At 36.0% G+C, this 17,135-nt stretch overlaps 1 protein-coding gene across 2 annotated transcripts; it reads right to left on the bottom strand.

Moving 5' to 3' along the window:
• Positions 1-13,241: 13,241 nt before the first annotated feature.
• LOC134800646 (uncharacterized) lies at positions 13,242-16,649 on the bottom strand. Of its 2 annotated transcripts, none has more exons than XR_010145557.1 (4): positions 16,512-16,649; positions 15,419-15,583; positions 13,951-14,100; positions 13,242-13,723 (listed from the first exon to the last, which is right to left on the bottom strand). XR_010145557.1 is itself a non-coding variant. In XM_063773158.1 (4 exons), the coding sequence occupies exons 1-4, from the start codon at positions 16,352-16,354 to the stop codon at positions 13,574-13,576; spliced, it is 552 nt and encodes a 183-aa protein (XP_063629228.1). In that variant the 5' UTR covers positions 16,355-16,462; the 3' UTR covers positions 13,242-13,573. The 2 variants fall into 2 exon arrangements, 1 of the variants encoding a protein (XP_063629228.1); XM_063773158.1 differs by lacking the exon at positions 16,512-16,649 and adding an exon at positions 16,268-16,462.
• Between the last annotated feature and the right edge of the window lie 486 nt (positions 16,650-17,135).

Genomic DNA, 17,135 nt, shown 5'->3' with positions numbered 1-17,135 from the left:
GTACATATTTTTATGCAATATATGTAGGAATCTTCAGTAGGTTATATTACCCGATTCTGATTATAATTTCTCGTTCTGAATTTGTTATGGATTTGAGATGTCAACTGTGATATTTCTGGTCCTGAATTGGGCTCCTGGTTTCTTTTATACTGAATTAATTTTGTATAATGATCTAGTTAGTAAGTATGAGGTACATATTACTTTGTCCAGTTTTCTCCCGAATATACTTTTTCTTTTTTTTGGTAAAGATATTGCAAATGAAAATGGCATTTTTTTATTAGTGATTTCACTGTTGAAGAGTATTCACTACATTAACCTTACTGTGATTCTCTCAATCGCCTCACAAACAACAAACTATAAGAAAATATCGGTTGACATGATCAGGTATTCCTGCGTCGCATCCTCTTCGTTAGGCCGGGCCGGGCCGCCCCTTACCTGCGCTGCATATGTTACAGCACTTGTCTTCGAAAAACTACATTTCACTTGTTTTTAGGGTTCAAATAAATAATTTTAAGCTTACACGTTTAATTTACGTGAATCGTAGATTTTTCTTTGAATTTCTCTGACACATATATAATGTTTAGCATAATAGCATTATAGCAAGTGTAGGTACCTAATTGGTGTACACTGTTCTTGTGATTTAAAATAAATAAATACTTAGATATATATAGATAATATCCATGCTCAGGAACAAATATTCGTGATACTTATAGGTAGGTACACACAAATAAATCCGTACCGGGATTCGAACCAGGGACCTCCTGCTTCGCAGGTAGGGTCACTACCGACTAAGATAACATGCCGTTAAATTGAAAATTGAGCAGCAAAAAATAATTAAGTGTATTATTTATCCTAACAATATTTATCTATCTGATGCTAGTCAAGTGATTTTCTTTGTTGTTTGATTGATTTTGTTTTATATTAAGTGTATATTTTTATATATATATCATCGGAACTCCTTTATTATAAACTAAACAAAAAAAATAAAGGGTATATATTAGGTCCTTACCTATGAAATTGGCGTTTTTGTTCATAGATATAAGTCTGATCCTAGTTTTTTTTTTTTACAAAAGTACATACACAATTACAATAAAACTACAGTGCACTCAATAAACAACGATTTTACATACAATTAATTGTTATTTTTTATTGTTAAGTGTTCAGAATTAAGCCTTGAAAATAGGTCTTTTCATGTGCTGTCGGTTCGAGTATTAAAATTACTTATATTTTTCTAATGGTACCAATTTTCAAGAAATGGAGATATTGAAAACATACCTTAAAGGTGTCAAAAATTACTGGAAAAATTTTGTTTGGTTTGAATTAGCCATCAAAAAAATATCCGCAAAATTAATTGTATGGAAATTCGTGTTTCGTTGAAATTCTCCGGACAAAACGCCAATTTCATAGGTAATGACCTAATATTTAAACCACAGTTCTAATATTGCGGTCTCGCAATCAATTTTTAAAGGTTTAAAACGACAAAAAACAGTATTAACCGTCTAAAACGTCTATTGTAATTAATAGTCAATATTTTTATAATACATGTTTCGGAATGTACTCGGCATGTGCACAAGACATGTCCTTGATTATATTTAGGTAATACATACGATATAAATGGCGTATATTTACTTCACGCTATAAATGTTAGGTATACATATAATAGGTGAAATGTAATAAACAATCTTTTAAGCGTTATACTTTTAAACTAGCGAAGTAATTAAGAGGAAAATTGAAATTGCATCGAATTATACATTCAATGTTTATTTACAGCAATAAATAATAATATGGTATTTCGACGGAACCACAGTAAAAGAGCTGTACCGAGAAAACTTTTTGTTTATTTGTTACGGGTCTTCGTGCGCTCGCCAAATCGAATTTCCTTTGATTCTGCGGATTACGAGAGAAAACAAAAGAGTAAATAAATAAAACTTCTTTTAAAACTATATATAAGGATTTAGTATTATAGTATATTTACTTACTAAAGTAACTAACTTACTTGCTTAAATAATAACTAATTAATGAGATATTTAACTACTAGTGGAGTTACGGTAAACGAGAATGCTTTACCAATGTGAATTTTTCGTAATTGCAACAAACTATTAACTTATTTATAGCTTAACCTGATTGGCTTCAATTTGATTATAAGTGCTAAAATTTCAGCTAAAATAACGTCGTCAAATGAAGTATTAGTCAATAAAACTTATTGTGCAGTTATAAATTTGTAAAAAAGTATTAAAATAAAAACGAAATTGGTAATTTGGTTGATAAAGTTTAATAAATACTTACAAATTCAACTTAAATACTCAAATTAAGCACTTAACCTATTTTTCCGAACTGGATTCCATGTGCACACTAGCAATTGATATAGCACTGCAGTTTGATAGTTATGTTGTATGCTGAACAATTGTTTAGAATACAATAAGTTTGTACCCAAAGATGCAACTTTAATGAATAATCCTCAGAGTTACCAGTGGTGATGAAATATATTAAGGTGCAGTGTCAGGTCTTTCTCCAAACGCAGGGAGCTGAAAACTGAGATGACGGCCGTGCGTGCCCGGGATGGCGGGTATCATTATTTTTAACAACGAGTAATCGATGAGTTCGATCAAAAATAACATTATGCATATTTAGAAACAATTTTCATGTTAATTAGCTTTTGTGTAAAAATAGAAAAAAAAATGGTGCGTAGACCTAAAATTATTGCTATTCATATTTTTGGCAACCGTATTATGATCTAAAAAGTGCTATGATTTTTCAAAAACTGCTAGCTGAACGCACTGCACCTTAAATACAGTCATTTCACCATAGAGGCAGTAATAATCATAAATCGGCTCTAACGGTGCCAAAAGATCCGATAAATCTTGAAGGTGTCTCCATTAATACCGATTACTCCTTGATAAGCAAGACAAAGGGGTTAAGTTAATATTTGAGCCTTTCGACCCTTCATGACTATTAATGCATGTCATTACGATAATTGCTGAGAGTCTTGAGACTAAGGTCATTCAAATAAATGAAGTCTTTAATGAGTCTCCGTCCAAAACGAGACATAATTTGATCATTGAGCACCTATAGTGCTATTCCAATTATCGAAACTAATCTATGTAGGTACTTATCTCATTTTCTTTTGAATTATATGATAAAGAAGACTTCAAATGTGTTCAGAGTTAAAAAAGCTCCCAGTACGGTTTCAAAGCAAATTAGAATTTCAAAAAAGTTTTTTACTATATAAAGTTGTAATTCATAATAATCATAATATTTACTCTATAAAGAATAGTACACAATACTCTACAATAGTATTGTTAATTATTTAAAAAGGTAACATAAACATAACATGAAAATAATACGTAGCAATTGTGATATAGGTCTTTTTAAATGAATAAGCATTTGGTATGTTAAGCATATTAAATTTCAAATAAATATCTATGAGACTGTACACTTACTTTCTCGCTAATGAGAATCTTTTATGTTTGTTTTCAGTCAAACGTAAGCCAGTTGGTGATATCAATAACATCAATTCGTCATAGCAGTGCACAAAATCCCCGATAATCAGATCCATCTGTATCCCGAATACATTTACAAATTCTATGAAAATAAATTCTTAATAACTCGTCTAGACCAAACATTCGAAAGCGATTTTTGCTCCGGCAATCCTAAGTTTTCCACTCAAGGAGCCACCATTGATCGGGAAAGGTTTTATTGGTTGTTGTCGGTGCAAGTTCAGCGAATTCATTCCTCTTGTTTAGACTCAATCACATTCAACATCATAAAACGGAAAATAAAAACTATAATGAACCAACTTCGTCTTTGCAAATATTTGCTCGTCTGGAAGGCGAATAATGACTTGAGTTCTGTAGCGTTTGCTCCGCAGAAGTTTCGCGCAAATGAGTTAGGTTTGCTGAAACGACTCATATTTAGTTCACCAATGTACCGAAGATATTATATTACCTTTGCTTCAGTTGGAAACATGATTAAATATCCTGTTCGGAATTTTTCCAGCTTAAACGTTTATTTAACTTCGACGTGTAGGTATTTGTAGGTAAAAAGGTATCGTAAGTACCTACAATCAATTCAAAATTACTCGTATTTTAATTTTCCAAAATTTTAATCACTAGTCTATTTAAAAAAAATAACACTTTTGTTGGTAAAAAAAATAACACTAAGCGTATTCAAAACACCCTAGCGACTTTTGTTCTGTTAAAAATACGCTTCCTATCTCATCATTAAATAAAGCCAAGCTGCTAAGCGCAGAGCTGCTCTCAAACGATCCCCAGATTTGCATGTAATTATCATTTTTGATTCGCTCTTCTTTTGTGTAAATACTCTCTAAAAGGTAACGCCGTAAATGACATAATGCTGTGAAAGATATGCTGAATATTTTATACCCTTATACGATCTCAAGAGCGCGTTTTACATCTCCGCTTTAACGTTTAAATACGCCTCAATGGATATTACTTTTAGGGATTTTTGCTTAAATAAATTATTACATTTGACTAAGAACACGTTTTAATGAATTTTGAGCGAGTGTGCGGTGAAAAGTAATACGATTTCCCGTTCGTTTTGTTGCTTTAACGACTTGAAAGGGATTTCATTTTGTGGTTGTCAGCCCGGTCGATGTCTGAATTAGAAAGGTGGCGGATGATTACGCTTCGTAATAACGTATTTGTATAAGTAAAATTAGAGTTTTACTTTTAGGACCTTACTAAAAAAGAATAAATAATTAAATAATAAAATAGTTGACATAGTCGCGTACGTAGATGTCGCTGTACATAAATGCGGTAGTGCGGTAGGTAACTCTGGTTGTTAAAAATAGACGCCTCTAATTCTGCTGTTAAATTCGGGACCCGACATTTATTTTATACTTTACACTATATCCTTTGATAAACCAATACCTCTTGACTTGTTACGAAACTAATGCTATATGATATACATTTATAAATTTAATCATTTATTTACATACAATATATATACAGTGGTACTACTAAACTAAATTAATAACTAGCTTAAATCTAAAATAGGCCCTTGAGGCATTGTACCAAGGATACTGGCGGCATTTCCTCGCTGTATCGCAATGCTGATACGTTGTGCGAGGTAGCCGCCAGCTCTTCGGTCACCAGTTACGTCAACCAGACGCTTCGCGATTTCTGCGAACAACTTATGCGCGCTGGGACCCCATGGACCTAGAGTTTCAACTCCAAATGGTACAAAATGGTACTCTCTACCGAGGCTCTTATATTTGTTACGTTTTAGAATTTCGGCGCTTTCCGCCGCTCCGCCCGCTTTTACAGTAGTCCGTTGGAGGTGGGACGGTGCCAGTGTGTCTACGCAGGTAGCATCCCACACCAACATCCGTTCCAAGCTCCAAGGAACTAAGGACACTCCATCGGGCCTCTTGCCATCATCTCTGATAATGCCAGTCGGCTCAAGAAGAGCAGGCACATTGATGGTGGCAAGAGACCGACGGACTATGTCATTAAGCGACGCATGTCTCGAAAAACGGCCTGCACTTTTTTGACAAGATAATCCGTGGTGTCCCAGTCGGTCCACGTCCGTGCCACAAGAGCATATGTGTGGCGTACACACCGAAACCCCGAGTCGCAAACCAGTCGCCAGTCTAAGGGAGGCCGGATCCAAGAAAGTACCAGTATTGGGCGAAGGATGGGCATGTAGCCAGTAACCGGCTTCCCGGGCTCCGACCGCCAAAAGCCTCGCGCGGTCTGGACCGGTACAGTTGTTTAGGAGAGTATTGTAAGTTAAATCACAGTAAACATTATCCCAACTCCTTTGTGAATTTGGGTTGTCTGGAAATTGTTTGCCTGGGCAAGCAATTTTAAAAGCAATTTTGGCGTCCTCAAAGCCCGCGATCTCACAGTTTGTGGGCAAAGCCCTTAAGATATTTCCTATGAGACCAGACGTGCTATGAGTGGACGCCAAAAAGGCTGGGGAAGCCACACTGGAAATTTTGCGAATTCCTAAACCTCCAAACCGAATAGGGAGGGACGCTTGAGACCAGGAAGGCTCACTTAGCTGAATGTTTAGAATCATCTCTAAACTAATTTTGATCAAATCATCTATGGGCGACAATAAATTTTGATGTTTCCAGAAAGGACAACAGCGGAGCACATACGTAAATTTAGGGACAAAAAGGCAGAATTTAAGAATCACAAGAGCATAATGAGGGCTAATTTCGAGTAAGCGATCCGTGTGACTTTTGAATTTAGTTATGGAGTTAGAAATATAATCGGGAAAAGATTCTTCGAATATAGGAGAACCCAGGAGGCAAAGAGAATACTTGTCTACTGATTTGAAATTGGGAGTCAGATCGTCAAATTTGGGTTGTAAGTCGGTCAAAGTACAAGAAGATTTTTGAATAATGAGTTCGCATTTACTGAAATTCAGTTCTAAACCAATATTTTCGAAACTACTTTTAATAAAAGACAAATCAGAGAGTACAGTATTCACGTCGCCTCCTAGGGTTCCGTCATCTAAGTACCACACATTGAATTTAGATTATAAATAAACATATATGGGTTTCTTTTTACGAAAGATATACATATTATTTCTTAGGTACCTATACTTCTTGGTCTGCTACGCAGACGAAGTCGCGGCCGGAGGTTAGTAGAAATTAAATAATTCTATCTATCTCTCAGCAAATTCTATCTATTTATCAGAGGCGAACTAGTACAGTTCTGTTGTAGTGCATAATTATTTTCCATAGCTTTTTCACGGAAACGTACGAACGAGTCTTACTGTTTCAGTCAGTCTCGGTACAAAAAGTACTGAGGTTGACTGAAGTAGCATGACAAATATGAACGTTTCCGAGAAAATACGATGGAAAACAAGTATGCACTACATCTGTACTTTTAGTTACAGTCAACAAATAAAGAAATCTAGTAAGCTATCGAGCTTTTCAAATATGACATTTAACGTGCACGTCATCGACACGCCATTGTTGGGGGCGACTTTGCGCTTGACATGAAAATTGTTCACGCGGAATAGACGTTCCAACGTCGTTGACAAACGCTGAAATTGATTTTTAAGTGATTAAAGGAAGGTGAAAATACTTGCTAGAATTAAATCCTTTGTTACCATATTCATCTAATCAAATCAAACATTGTTTATTATCACCTTACAAATTAACATATTTTAAATACCCACACAAATTGTATCATCCGGTTGAAAATAATAGCAGATTTTGTGTGATACAATTTATGGCGGCAGTTATTAAGAAATTGTCAGGTAAATCACATTTTAAGTTTATTCCCTATTCGCCCCAGCTATCCTTATTCACCCCGGTTGGGTAATTATTTCGCTATTTAACTTTATGACAGTTGATATATAGTCAATATAATAATGTATTTTTTATTTACTGCAATATTACAGGCGCTGGAAATAAGGATGCATTTATTTGTAGTATTTTTGGTCGGTCGGTGAAATCGATGGCACAAAAAAACTTATTCTGTACGACTTCCTTCCGAAGCGCAACGCTTTGCCGAACTCCTGCTCGTGTAAATCTTTGATTTATAGCACTTGAGAGTTTATAAAAATACTGCTACGATATTGTCATGTTGAATTGGACATTGTAGAGATATTGGCACCAATGCTGAGACAAATTATTTAGAAAAAGTTTATCGATGAGTCACATTGTCTATTTAATGCTTACTATACGGATAAGATGGTCGTTGTTGTCTACGTGACAGCGGGATAAATACAGTGTCCGTCACTTTCAATCGCGCGGTCTTAAAAAATGACGGAAGTTTTATCACGTGGATAAAGTAACCCCTGATACGCCTGCTGGTTGTAATTACTATTAGCGTTATTCATAAACGGGGTACAAGCCACAATTAGCTATTAATCGTTTGTCTTAATCTGTCACTCTGTATAGTTTTATGAATAAAAGGGTATAACTAAGGCGAGTATCCCAGCCGATTTACTAAGTCGACCAATATTTCGATTTAATATATTAGCTAATTTTTAAAATTAATCTAAATAAATTTTACAAAAAAATTACAAAAATACAGTAAATTAGTCTCTAAATGTCCAAATACAATATATGAAAAACAGTCCCAACGAAATCGAAAACGCAAATTTTCCACACGATATGCCCACAACCCACGATGACACAGTACGTGTTACTTTTAACAAAGGGCCAATCCATGTGAAATGACAGAGGCTGACAGCCGCCCAAACGACTCGAACATTATCGCAAAATACCCTTAACTGGATTCGTTCATATAATATTCATGACGTGGTGCGATCTTTCAAAAATTGACACCTTTTTGCAGGGGTTAGGGACCCCCGGTCGGAACGAACAAGTTTTTTGTATCAGACGGTGAATAAATTTAGGTGGACACAATAGATAACTTGCTTTACGACTGTTCTAATTTATTTGGTGTGGCTGCGAACAGTGAAATATATCAAGAGATACTTTGGCACTGTGAATTGAATTTAAAAGTTCAACTTGATTGTATTGTGCACTGAAATGTATCGGTAAGTAAATGCGTGTACATATTTCGTCCTTCGTGTAAATTTACGATTTAAAAGATTTTCATTTAACGATTATAAACTTACACACACACATACTTACTGTGTGGGGTGTTACTTAAGGTACACATAATTATTGTAAGGATTAAAGTAGTTGAGATAACACATTCCCTCCGATAAGATTTCCATTTCCGTAATGACAGTGTACATTGAATTACTTGAGTTCTCAAACCTCCACATTCAGGAAAATACACATTCAATTTAAATAAAACCGGGTCGACTTTCACATTAAAGATATTGGTCAACACAGTTGAGAGCCAGGAAATTTTTAGAGGGTTGACCTATGTACACATTATTTAGTAATAAAGCTTTAAAACAAATAGTACAGTCCCAGGAGAGGTCTAGAGAAGATCAAATAGGCTGAGGCCCTCGTCACTCCAGCCGCGTAACTCGACCTGATTGTTTGTACTGGGAACATGGATTTTTCCACTTGATTGTCTGATTTGATTTACTTAGGGGTCGCATTTTGAGTGTCTGTTTACGGACTTGTATATTAAATGGAAAATAAAACTTATTTCAAAAACTAAAACGGCATTTTATTAGTAGTTTTCAATTTCATACATGATTCAAACGATGTGAAATGGTTCAAAGATTTAAGTAGTATGAGTACATAACACGAGTAATGCTTATAATATTAAAACAGAAAAATGGATAGGTTTATAATACTATCTTCAGTTCTTATTTACTAATAATACGTAAAACATCGTCTTATCTGCTTCATCAATCATCATCAAAGGCAATTTTTTTCAAATAATAAGCTTTTAAATGTGAAAGTTAAATCTTCTGTTGGTAAGTTCTCAACAAGTTCGAAACTCCATTTTCTAAATTTTCTAGTTTGAACGAGTGCATTGCTCTTTACTTATTATGATCGGTACAAAGTTGGATTGAGTTTAAAGTGTTTTGATTTTTCAGGATATTTTCAACTGGTGCCAATAACAGAATATACGGCTACTGCAAATATCTATTATATGTATATTATGTAGGTACCTACTCTTTAAAAAAACTACATTTTCTCGCATTGTTTTGTAAATTACTTCTCTGTGTCTTATAGCGATCCAATAAAAATCCGTGCTAATATCCTATTACCACCAGCCTCAAATTACCAAAAGACTTTTCGTGTTCTACTTTTCTCTTAAGGATTACAAAAGTTTCCCTCACGACAATCTCACGACAACCGTTTCGAATTCCCGTCATTGTCCACTCCGTCATTAAGTTTGGGCCCCTAGCACTCCGCGGCTTATGTCAAAGAAGACACACATTAATTTTAGTGACGTGCTCTGTTATTGTGCAGATTTATTTGTTTCCGACAGAACTAGGAAATGCTATTATAATGGCGATCGTTGACAGATTCATTGCTCATCTTTGTGATAGGTAGTGAACAAATGAAAATGAATGAAAATGAAAATGCTTTATTGCCACAAAAAAGTACAAAATATATATTTATTAAACTAACTTGATATTCTGACTAAGCCATGAAGTTAAATAATACGTAAAAAGCAAGTGATATAAGCTTCATAAAATCAGTTCATCTACTTTTGACATTGGAAATGTCTTTTCGTTCGCTCCAGTACAGGGTCCGATTTCACGAAAAAGTGCGATCCCCTTATATCTCGGAAAGTTGTGAAGATATGATATTAAAAAACAGGCTCAAAAGACGCATAATCACGAGAGCTGTAAGGTGCAAAAATAATTATTCGAGAAAGTCAAAAACGAAAAAAGTTATGGTCGAAATAGTAAAAATAAAATTCAATTTTTTCCGAATTTTCGATTTTGGTGCTCGATAATTTGGAAACGAAGAATGATATCAAAAATTTGAGAAAAACGGCTCTGGACAATTTAGTCAGCTACAATTTGAGCCTAAAACAAAGACGATCGGGTTAAAGGTTTGCCCTGTAGCCTAACCTTAAAATAGTCAAAAGGTCGGAAAGACATTTTTCACATGACATTTATGACTTCATGTTTCGCAGAGTTCGTTATCGGTGTTTGTTGTGAATTACCGGGATTATGACGGCAGAATAACACTTGCACTGCGTGGGCTATCAAAATCGCTGCAGATTTTTCTTGGTCTAACTCTATCTCTCCTGTTTGAGACGGGCGTAGATAACGTGTTCACTATTCGACAATCTATGCATTCTTGTGGTGGTGGAAATAGAAATAGAGATAGAGATAGAGGTAGAGGTAGAGGTAGAGGTAGAGGTAGAGGTAGAGGTAGAGGTAGAGGTAGAGGTAGAGGTAGAGGTAGAGGTAGAGGTAGAGGTAGAGGTAGAGGTAGAGATAGAGGTAGAGGTAGAGGTAGAGTTAGAGGTAGAGGTAGAGGTAGAGTGCCACGAAATGGTCTCATCTCAGCATGTTAGGAGAGTAGTACCCAAGATAGAGCTGATGCTGAACCCTGGCTGTACCTAAAGGAACTCAGGTTTGTTGCAACATAGGCACACGCTGTTTTGGTCATCCGACTCGTCTTGATGAGCACTTAGGAGAGTAGTACCCAAGATAGAGCTGATGCTGAACCCTGGTTGTACCTAGCGGAACTCAGGTTTGGTGCAACATAGGCACGCGCTGTTTTGGACATCCGATTCGTCATGATGATCACATGGTAGAGCATTACCCAAGATAGCTGATGCTGAACCCTGGTAGTACCTATTGGAACTCAGGTTTGGTGCAACATAGACAAACGCTGTTATGGTCATCTCTCGTCGCGTCAAACTGCTGTCAAGAAAATTTCATATCTTGCAGCAAATGGGCCGCTGCCGATCAAGACTCGAGTGACGATAACGGCGATGTGGCTACCACTTCTCGAGTTGACTACGGATTTGCCGTGTAATAATTTTCTTGTACTTTGAACATTAATATATCCTGCTTATTAATCGAAAAATGAAATATGTACCTATACTTATGCGCCACGGCGACAATTATTCAAACTTCGATACGCGTATGGAAATTTTGAAATTTGTTTGTTCACATGCGTTATGTCCAGGATACTTGTGTTAATCTAAGAATTATCATTCAACGTTGTAGTTTTATTTTGCAACTTTTTCCTTATCCAGACTTTCTCGTCGCTCCGCGACAATATTTTTTCGAATTCCGTAGATTCATTTCCAATGTGCTCGATAGTCGTGTGAGGCACGAAATCTGTGAATTTTTATTCTAATGTCGCACAGCGTTTTTTTATTTAGGTAGTTGCCAACTCATTACAAAGCGTCACATTGAGATTAAGCGTTCGTACAGGGTTTTGTTTCCGTACTAGGTTATTATTGAACTAGTATCATATCACTGTCCATTGCTATTTGCCGTTTGCTATTATACTGTAACAATGATGATTGCAGTACGTTAAATTATGAAAGCGATACAAACTTCACATGTTTTGTCCTCTCAGCAATAAATGAAATGAATATTTCATTTTTCTAATACAAATTTTAATTGAAGGATAAGTCTATGTTTTTGGCTTCTTAGAACCTAATTTTTTGAAAATAAATAACTCTAATGATATTCTAGTTATTCGTCGTTCGTTATCGTAATTATTAAAAATATTAGAAGGGTGCAATAAATAACCAAATATCAGCAGCGTTCTGGAAAAAATGTGTTTTGAGGTACCTACTCCATAGAAATATATAATATGACAATACTTCACAGTAGTTTAAAAATGGCGTGCTAAACCGCATTTTTATTTTAACCGATTTTTCTTTTTAAATTATATATCTACGGACTCTTAAAGGAAAACTCCACGATCATCGCGGTTAACTATCTTACGGATAATTCAGAGGGCGATCGGAATTATCTTGCATTCGCGAAATCTGCTGACGCCTCATTACACGGCGATAAAGCTATCTAAAAATGCCATAATAAATATTGTTAATACAGATTTCTTATGAAAGGGGATAATCGTGGTAGAGGTAAGTCTAAATCATATTGTGTGCAAATAATTTATGCAGTACAATTAATATAATATCAGAATCGCTCTAAAAAAGTTGATTTGCATGAGAAACTTCGCAACGCGTATGCCCTGAAAAAAGTATGATCTATCGAGCACACATTAAAGTGATTTCATTCAGATTAACTGCTATATACAATATCAACAAATGTACGTACGTACGTAACGTATGAACGGTCAAATTTACTGCTTTGTTCGATAGGGTCATATGGAACTGTTTAAATCATTAAATGTTAATGCAATTTCAATTTGTTTTACTGGTTATTTTTCTCAGTGGGTGAGTGTATGACCTCTGAATTTACATTGTATCATAGTCTACGATAACCGTTTAACCATCAAGTGGCATGTCTGCCCCAAACGTAGTAAGTATAGTAGTAATTTTCTGGCTATGCTAAGAATAGGTAGGTACTCTTCGTAGCGCATTAGCGAGTGCAATATAATTACACTTTTCAGGTTCCCAAGGACAGAGCAAAAGCATTATGAAATTCCTAGTAAATATAAGTACCTAGGTACCTAATCAATTCCTGCACATCTAAGTCTAGTGCACCTTAGTACGTGCCGCGCACGGCGGTAGGTATGGGTAATGAGCGACGCCGGGCGGACCAGCTAACTCGATTGCGCGGTACGAGCCCCGCATTATAATCGGACAGACACTATTTTATCCTCGTTATTAGATGATGTGGTACAATTACGGCTGGCTTTTTATGAGCATGAATCCGGTGCGTGGAGACAGTGAAGCAGTGAACGTTCATAAATGAAAAAGAGACACGTGTAGAAACATACTAAGCTATATTTTGGCTCTTTTGAGGTGTTTTTGACATTATTTTTAAAGTTCGTTTGTGTCTGACTGTTAATTTGTAGGTATCTTATAGACTATTCGTCTTTAAAACTATTTAAAATTACATTACATATTAAACAAAACGGAAACCAAATAAGAATTATTTTCTTTATATATGTCATATAAAGGGATATTTACTTTATCGTTACTCTTTTACGAAAAAAATTCGCTGCATATTGGGAAAACTATAGGTACGAGTACACAAGTACTTACTTCGGACAGGGGTGGTCAATAAATGTTTTATTAAGTTTTATTATATTATTTTTCTACTGTACTGTAACGTGGAACTCGGCACAGAAAACAGTGCTTCCTCCAGCAACCAGCTGCAGCTCGTGCACGATGTTGCCACGAGCGTGCCAACTCAGCATAGTGTGTGAAATCTTGTCCAAATCCATTTGTTCGTGTTGGTATTTTCCCTTAAAATTATGAAATATTTTAGCTGAGCCTTATAATTGTTATAAAATGGGTTGGCTTTTTAAGCCATAATTATTATTTAATAGCAACATAAGAAAAAAACTAGGTAGGCAAATGTGAGTAGCTGTAGGTGGTAGGTACCTATGACTGCAATCTGAATCTGAAGCTGTAACTTCAAAAGCCATCAACGGCATCAACCAATAACCTCATTTAGTGCGTAGGTACTTACTTTTCTCAACATACAATTTTTTGAGTCCAGAGTTAGATGCGCATACGTAAGGAAGGCTCTAACAAAAATGTTGCGGCATGTAACGTGTGGGATTTGGAACTTGAGCGTTCGCCGACCAACGTCGTCCACATCATAAGTTCTCCCACTGAACTGTATAAAGCAAAAGTAGATTATCAGTTAAATTACATACGGAAAAAAAAACACATCAAAATATATTTATTTCAAGAAATACAGAAATTTCAATAAAAGCAGTACAATAATATATTAATATTTTGTTTAACTTGGTGAAAGTAACATTCCCATAGCGACTAAAGCAGCAATATTGTTGCAACGATACTTCTGCTGCTGTGGCAATCTTCTTGGTTAAATGAGTAACGGATTGAAAGTTTGAACGTTCAACTAACATTAGAATCACGACTGCAATGCGGCAACGACACCATCAGGCTATAGTAAGTATTTTTCAAATTAATTTTTTTAAAACAAGGTATGGTACGATAATAGATGTCATCTCCAATTTATAACCAAAAATGCCAATTGTCGTAAAATTTTATTGAATTGACCCCTATCATCGTACCCTTCCAGTTTGAAAAATACCTACTATAATTCGAACATGGATGAATGAAAATTACATCTAAATGATGTCATTCAGTTAAGGTGACAGTCCATTTCCAACGACAGCAGCACTACCATTCATTTTACTATGGAAATTGACAATAACACCGACGCGTTCAGTACCAGTAGTGCAGCTGCGGTCAGAAATGGAATGTTACCCTTATCGTGTATTTTGGTCGTAGGTGCTTGTCCGTACATATATCGGCGCGAGCGAGACGCACGATGACTGAATGGATATCATTCTGATGTTAGTGTATAGTCAGCTGCAAGATAACTGATTACCAGACATAGGAATCCGCGGGGCAAATTGTGAATTAAGACTTTATGTTTGTGCACTTATGGTACTAATTACAACAAAATTTAGGCTGTTTTAAAATGATTAGGCAATTAAAAACTATTTTTTTTAACTATTTCGTTGTAATTAGTACGATAAGTGCACAAACATAAAGTCTTAATTCACAATTTGCCCCGCGGATTCGTATGTCTGCTGATCACCCTCCCTGCATATGAATTTGTTTGCAGGGGAGTCAACTAACTCTGCAGCTGACTGTACGTTAGAATTGGCCTCCAACACAATTCAACAAGGAATTTGCCATTGATATTTCAAGCTGTTGCGGTCGCTATCCGAACGTCACCTGTATGCATATCACTACACCTTATAAAACAAAGTCCCCCGCCGCGTCTGTCTGTTTGTGAGTTTGTGTGTTTGTATGTTCGCGATAAACTCAAAAACTACTGAACGGATCTTCATGCGGTTTTCACCTATCAATAGAGTGATTTTTGAGGAAGGTTTAGGTGTATAATTTGTTAACCCGTGCGAAGCCGGGGCGGGTCGCTCGTTTTTAATAAAACTTACATTTTGAAACGGTGTGTCCGCTGTGACAGTACTGTTGCCATTAAAGTACCGCTTGCCGTTCACAACAGTTATGGAGTAACTGCATATGATGGGACACTTTTTAGGGTAAGGCGGATTCGGGTCTGCGCAGTCTCGAGCTTCTTTCAAAATGGCTTCGAATGTCTCCTGCAAACCCACATTTTTTGATAAGTGTTAATAAAAATATATAAAATTGGGTACCCATAAGGAAAAATATTTTCATTTTGGTTTTTACACGTGTCAAGTTTTCATTTTAGTTTTTTAATTGTAAATGAAAATGATAGAAAAAATAATCTGTCGTCGACTAAGTGTCGATAGGTCAGTTGGTTGGAGCGTCCGAACCAGTGTCCCAAGAAATCACAAGTTCGATCCTACAAAAATAATTTCGCCAGCAGACGTATGTGCTGCTTGTAAAAAGCATAATTTTGACGTTACACGAATAAAAGTACGCTGTTATTAACGACGATCCAATACTAACGCGGTGCTACGCGACGTAAGCGGCAACCGCCATAATGTACATTTACCCGTGAGACGTCACAATTTTCACCACACCAGCTAGTAAAGGCTCTCATTATTCGTCAAAAACTGACGAGAAAGTTGCATTTTATCTATAACTGTGGTAAAATAATTAGATGCAAATTTTAAGTTGTTTCCTGATGTTGGCTGGTGGAATTTAATTTATGTTTTTTTTTGATAATCAAGTCTAAAGTCTAATGCTCTCTTTACCTTCACCATCTATTTGAACGGCCAATTCCCAATTTTAATTTTGTTGAATAATTTAAATAAAAGTACGTAATAACAAAAAACTAATCGAATTTTAAATTTTCTTACCTGCTTTGCACTCATGGAAACACTACAATAAAATAAACAAATATAGATAACAACCAGCCGTACTCTGTGCTTATGCCAGTGCATCATATTATAATAAAATGATGAAATGAGGTCATTGATGGTTGATGTATTCTCATACAATGGCAAAATAACGTGCGGAAGTTATTATTGATATAATATTTAAGAGAACGTGTAGCAGTCCAAGCATAAAAATATAATAGGTATACATATTAAAATACAGTACCTAAAGCCGGATTTAATTTACGAAATTGGTGGCGTGAAATTGATTTCGTGACATTAGTTTTACCAACAATTTCACGTGTAATTTAATATTTTTGTAATGCATGCATTGATTTCATGAAAGCAAATCAATGTCGTGACCTGCGCGATTTTTTTGTGAAATTAGTGTCATGTGGGTAATTTCATAGTGTAAGGGCGATTGTGCACTACAATGAATTTTACTGTCCGGCAGTCCGAGTTTTTACGGTCCGATATGGCACGCCAATAAATGTATATAGTAGCTTGTGCACCACGTAATTTTACCGTCCGACATTTTACTTTTCCCCATTCCGGACAGTTTTTTTCCGGTCCGAGATGACAGCTATGAAAAACGTGTTGATGCTTGTGCACTGCGTCTGGAATTAGTATTATTCATGACTTGGCCGGGCGGGGGCGGGCTAGGGGGGGTGTGTGTTTCATGCCACTGCACCGCACCTGCGAGTAAAAAGACGGACAAGTGCACAAGCCAATCATCCGTTTTTTTCATGCCACTGCGCCGCACCTGCGAGTAAAAAGACGGACAAGTGCACAAGCCAATCATCCGTTTTTATCATGCCATATCGGACCATGAAAACTCGGACTGCCGGAC

The sequence above is a fragment of the Cydia splendana genome, chromosome 1, assembly GCF_910591565.1.
Source record: "Cydia splendana chromosome 1, ilCydSple1.2, whole genome shotgun sequence".
Taxonomy (NCBI): Eukaryota; Metazoa; Arthropoda; class Insecta; order Lepidoptera; family Tortricidae; genus Cydia; species Cydia splendana.
This window is presented reverse-complemented; position numbering and strand designations above follow the sequence as displayed.